The following is a 6,000-nucleotide window of genomic DNA, read 5'->3' as shown; positions in this document are numbered from 1 at the left end:
CTTGTACAGTACATACTACATAGATGGAACAGCCTGATCTCCCGGCAAGTATGTCGATCAAGTTCATTAACATGTTACTGTACATACACCTGTGTAATTTAACTCCATTTAAGTGTAAACATAAGGATGGGGATTTTACTGTGTACTTGAATTCATTTGCATGGTACTGTATATTGTAGGCCTACAACTCCAATGTGTTTGTGATGACAACGTGGACCTGAGCACAAAACAAATGGGGGTCAAGTCAGTCACATTTATTTGTCTAGGGCAGCTATTATGTGATAATTCAGAAGTGGTTAAATGTTTTCTCTTGAAGAAAGGAAGAGGAGCAAGCACTCCGTTGAGTAGTCCAAAGTAATACAGTGGCCGGTGCACGGTTCAGGCAAATACAGTTTGTGGAAAAGAATACCAGCACTCACGTTATATCCAGTAGGATTCTTGTTTATTATTTAGATTTCCCCCAGCAGCAAGCAACATATACCGAAACGGCCGAAACGTCCGTATATGTTGGGCGTAAATCTGAACAATACGGTGTTGGTGTCACTTATAAAGAGGATATAGGGGTCATAGAGACCTGCACAGGGTCAGACACTGTCTATAGTGATAAGGCTTCCAATGAATAACGTGAGTGAGGTTGCACTCGGACCGTTTTGTGCGTGGCACCCAGGTCCTCTTTATAAGTGACACCAACACCGTATTGTTCAGATTAACACTGAGGAAGGCCTCCGGGCCAAAATGTCCGTATATGTTGCTTGCTGCTGGGGGAAATCGAAATAATAAACAAGAATCCTACTGGATAGAGTGCTGGTATTCTTTTCCATGAACTGAATATGTTTTCTCTTAACAGAACAATACTGTAACTTACACCAGTGGTTCCCAAACCTTTTCATGTCAAGGACCCCCAAATTGACCCCCATAAGAGAAGATTTTTACGGCTCTAGCAGTGATTCTCAACCCGTTTAATTTCAAGGACCCCCAGACAGTTTGACATGCATTAGTCTACGGACCCCCATGTAATGGCATTTCTATCTCTGGGACCCCGCATTTATATTGTAAAATCAATGTTATTTTAACTGTGAGAGCGTAACGGGCCCATTTGGTTCCATTTGTACACTCTCAGAGTTACAGACCCATAAAGATCCATTTGTTTCCAAACTATCATTTCGCTGGGGACCCCCTGGAACTCCCTCAAGGACCCCACTTTGGGAACCACTGACTTACACTACAGAGCATGCTGTGAAGGTCACAAAGGTCCCATTCACAAAGCGAACAGACAATTTAGAAGAAACTTATGATGATACTGTATCATCATTATACAAACAATCATCATTGTGCAGAAATGCAATTTCTCATACTATATGACCATACAAACATCCATACTCAAATAGACGCAATTGTTGTCTTCATCATGTTGTCAATAGGCTATTTGTCAAATGCATGTACACAAACAGATTAGAATGCACCTTGCAGCCAATCTCAAATAGCACAGACCAACTACAGTAGGCAACACTCTACTCTGGATACTTCACACTATAAGACTGTCTGGAGGGACTCTCTAAACGGTGTTAGTCAACTGGGAAAACACTCACACACAAATGCATAGTGATAAGATTTTATAGATAAAAGAGAGGAGATACAATTATGATAACATGTAGGGAGGGAGAGAGGTTGGGAGGGAGTGGGAAGAGAGAGAGAGAGAGAGAGAGAGAGAGAGAGAGAGAGAGAGAGAGAGAGAGAGAGAGAGAGAGAGAGAGAGATCCCTAGCCTCCCTATTCTGGTCATAATAGGCGAAGAATCACTGAAAATAGCACATCCCTAACAGTCCTACAACGCTTCGGAAAGTGATAGATATATAATCCATAACGAGTTGCAACGTGACGTGTTGTGGGCTATTTTCAGGGGAGAGATATGGCGTAGAGGAGGGGAAAAGTGAGCCCTGGGAAGCACAGCTACACATCAGTGTTCATTTTGTCGACTAAAACTAAGACGAAAAATGTCTGTCGACTACCTTTTGTCACTGACCAAAACTAAATAAAAACTAAGCTATGATGACTAAAACTAAGACTAAATATATTTACTAAATTCAAATCCAATAGAACTACTGTAAAATAGTATGTTTTGGTTGCTCTCAACGTGTCGCGATGCGTTGTGAGCTTGACTGTGATGGAAATCATCACATCTAAAAAGAAAAAGGAAAAAAATATATTAAAAGAGAAAGAAGCTATTGATGGAAGCTATAGTCCAGAAGAAATGTCTGGCATCATCTATATTTCTTCCCTGCTTCCCACTTCAAAGGTGGGATATGAAGAATTTAAGGCCGTGAATCTTTAACGCACTCGAGGGACTTGCTCAAATCGACGCTGCAGGCAAGACAGGGAGGAAGCTGGAATCTCAATATCATGGACAAATCTGTTGGTATTCATCTTCTATTCTATGAAATGGACAGGCATGCTGAGTTAACTCAATACTCAACTTCCTGCCTGCTTGTGTCTCACTCTCACCCCTTCGATTGCATCCACACACACACACACGCACGCAAGCACACACACACACACACACACACACACACACACACACACACACACACACACACACACACACACACGCACGCACACACACACACACTAAGGCTGTACCCTAGCTCTGTTTTTAGGACTCGAATATTTGCAGGAATTTCCGAGCGAACATCCGAACCATTTGGTTAATTGGTTCTAATTAATTAATTTCTCAGAGTGCTTTTAACCAGGCTGCAATTCATGAATAGATCCTCCGGGGCGACGTTGCATAGACTATCAGTGAAATAATGGTTAAGTTCATCAGGGGTTGGTGAGGGTTGCTACTGCGTTGGCCGACCGGGAAGGTGTACATTTTGAGTGTGGATACAACCGTCTACACTATAATGACAACACGAGATATCCGTCTTGAACATGAACAGAGCGCAGCGCGTCTCCCCCTCTCTCTCTCTCCCAACACACACGCGTGTGCGCACACACACGCATGCGCGCACACACACACACACACACACACACACACACACACACACCGTGACACACACACTGTGACACACAAACACACACACACACACACACACACACACAGAGCGTCAAGTAGCTGCTGTGCTCCGCGAAAATGATCTGCACCAGGTTTGAGCCATTACTTTTCAAGCAGCCCCCAAAACAAATTGAGTAGCCTACCTGTACAACTGTCCATATATTTTGTCATATGATCAAAAATGCTTCCCAATGTCTCTGTGAGCTTGCTGGCTGCAGTGTAGCTTGCTCGTTAGCTTAGCTGTCACTCGTTCATTAATTTGTTTCACCTGTGTACTCTCAGAAGCGCATTGAAGTGAAGTGGGCATAGTGTGTGTGACTGTGTGTGTGTGTGTGTGTGTGTGTGTGTGTGTGTGTGTGTGTGTGTGTGTGTGTGTGTGTGTGTGTGTGTGTGTTTGTGTGTGTGTGTGTGTCACTGTGTTAGTCTCTTCTGCCGCCCGTCATGCAGGACTTTCAAATTATTGTAAACACAACAAGAACATAGTACTCTTATTATGCATATCGCATTCTCGCCGAGATATATTTCTGAGTAAAAATAAAAAATATATAATAATAAAACATTATAATAATAATAAAATAAAATAAACGAATGGTTCAAGGCCATAAATTAAGATTCGAGTGCCAACCCTAACGAGCGAACATTCGAAACCTGAATGTTCGGGGACAGCCTTAACACACACACACACACACACACACACACACACACACACACACACACACACACACACACACACACACGTGTCGTAAATGCTTTAGGAACATTATGTTGGGGTCGTAAATATATTGATCCTGCTTGGAACCGATTTCATGTGAAAATGTTCGTTTTAATCCCTGTATGGAAGGATGAAAGGAGTGGAGGGAAGGAGATAAAGAGGTTAGGCATGTCCGTGCGCACGCACGCACACACACACACACACACACACGCACGCACGCACGCACGCACACACGCACGCACGCACGCACGCACGCACGCACGCACGCACGCACGCACGCACAAAGGTTGAACTCACCAGAACAGTAACTACTCGTAGCACCACTCCTCTCATGTTATTTTCCAGCTTCCTGTCTGACAGCGTGCCGTTCAAACCGTGGACTGGATCCCATGTTGCCAGCTACAAAAAGGACACACACAGATATACACAATATTTTGAATAGGTCCAGAATATAGTTTTTACAACTTTTCAAACATTTAGGAAGATTAATTCATAGACAATTTAGTGCATACTGTACAAATATTTATTTATTACCAAATATATAAAATAACAAGCTAATGAAAGACAATTGGCTGCACTCTGTAACCTTTATGTTCTATACCTGGTATTCAAACCCAGGTCCCCCGCACAAGTGCTGACATTTTTACAGTTGAACTAGACTAGAGCGTCCCTGCAAGGTTGTCCAAATTAATGTATTTGACCTCCATTTGAAATTATTCCATGCATGGCAGGGATCCGGGGACCCTATAAGATGTGTGAATGTGACCATACAGTACAATCATATACGCATCTCTCTCATCTTCATTCTGATCTGGATACCAAAAGAGTCAAAACAGTTTTCAAGCCATTATATAGGCTTCCAGGGAAGCTCACCTGTGGCCATAGAAAAAAAGCTGCAGTTCGTTGGAGACTTCTCCAGCGTAAGGCACGCTGCTTAAGACACGCTGCGTCGCTGCCACTCAAATGACTATTGGCCAATCACAGTGCGTCATTTCCGGGACTTATCAATTCGATCCAAAGGAGCTTTATTGGCATGACAAAACAAACATTTTACATTTACAGCCTCTGATTGGCCTACCGAACGTCCCCTTCAGTGACGCACCATTACGTTCCACGTGGAATCTTGTCAAGCTTCCACTATACTTGGAGCTATACATGGAGCTTGCCTCAATGTTGCGTACTCTCGAGATACACACGCCCCAGAGCCAAAGGGGGCCTCTACCTCTACAGGAAACAGGAAGTGCCTGGGAGCAGAAACAGGGACCGGCGCCAGGCACCCGAGCCCATGTGGCACGCGCCGCCCAACTCCTCGCTCATACATCTTTTATTCAAAGCTCCCTCGTGAATCTGGGGCTAGACCACCGTGTCTCTCAAATTCCGTCATATTTCCAATCCTATCCCCAGGAAGTCTTACTGAAGTCCCAAAACCCTGTTTTCATGTGTCGACGAACAGCCTTCTGCTATTAATAAAATATTGTTTTCAGCTTCAGAGAGCAAAGTTTCCCTAAAGAGAGAGCCTGTGCATTTTGTTTTTGGGCAAAGAGTGATTTAGATGTCTGCTGCTCAAAGACAAACACACTTAAACACATGTGCACGCAAAGCAACAGCGAGTGATTTGTTGTTCAAAAGAAAACAAACACACCAGAGCAACAGAGGGCATGCTATTAAGGAAAAAAACCTTTTGCACAACATTAATTCTTTCCAAAGCCTAATGTTACAGCATAACATGCACTTCATGTTCAACTCTAACCAACTCCTCTGTGGTTTCTACTATAGGGCCATGGTTCTCAACCTGTGGGCCAGGGCCTACTGGTGGGCCGTAAGAATAATACAAGTGGGTCCCAAAATAATTGGCAAAACAGCAAGGTTGTAATGTTAATGTAACAACATTTTTTAAATACAATATTTTTTTATTCATCCATGGTGATACCAGTGCTGTCAACACTAAATAGGAACTTAAAGTGTACTATGTCATTTCCATTGATCCAAGCCGTAACACAATCAATTGATTGATCATTCAAATAAACATGCTTTAAAAATACACACTGCATCTTTTTTATATTTTCTGTGCTTCACATTTAAAACAATTAAAACTGTACTGGCCATAAATGCCCATGGGAGAAAAAAAAGCCATAAATATACACACGGCCCACCCATCTGACCACTTAACACGGCAGCCGTTCGAATGGTGGCGCAAACACTTTGAAGTGGGCTCTGATCCTGAAAAAGTGGACAAC

The 6,000-nt window shown here is 43.0% G+C and overlaps 1 protein-coding gene across 2 annotated transcripts in view; it reads right to left on the bottom strand.

The window, feature by feature from the left end:
• Positions 1-6,000, bottom strand: part of grid2 (glutamate receptor, ionotropic, delta 2) — a 765,355-nt gene that overhangs the window by 163,983 nt on the left and 595,372 nt on the right. For both annotated transcript variants that reach the window (XM_083784600.1, XM_083784599.1), the window contains one exon: positions 4,061-4,162. In XM_083784600.1, coding sequence (XP_083640726.1) covers positions 4,061-4,162 — 102 coding nt within the window. The remainder of the gene's footprint in view (positions 1-4,060; positions 4,163-6,000) is intronic.

This window comes from Protomyctophum parallelum, assembly GCF_964188405.1.
Source record: "Protomyctophum parallelum genome assembly, chromosome: 15".
NCBI classification, from domain to species: domain Eukaryota; kingdom Metazoa; phylum Chordata; class Actinopteri; order Myctophiformes; family Myctophidae; genus Protomyctophum; species Protomyctophum parallelum.
This window is presented reverse-complemented; position numbering and strand designations above follow the sequence as displayed.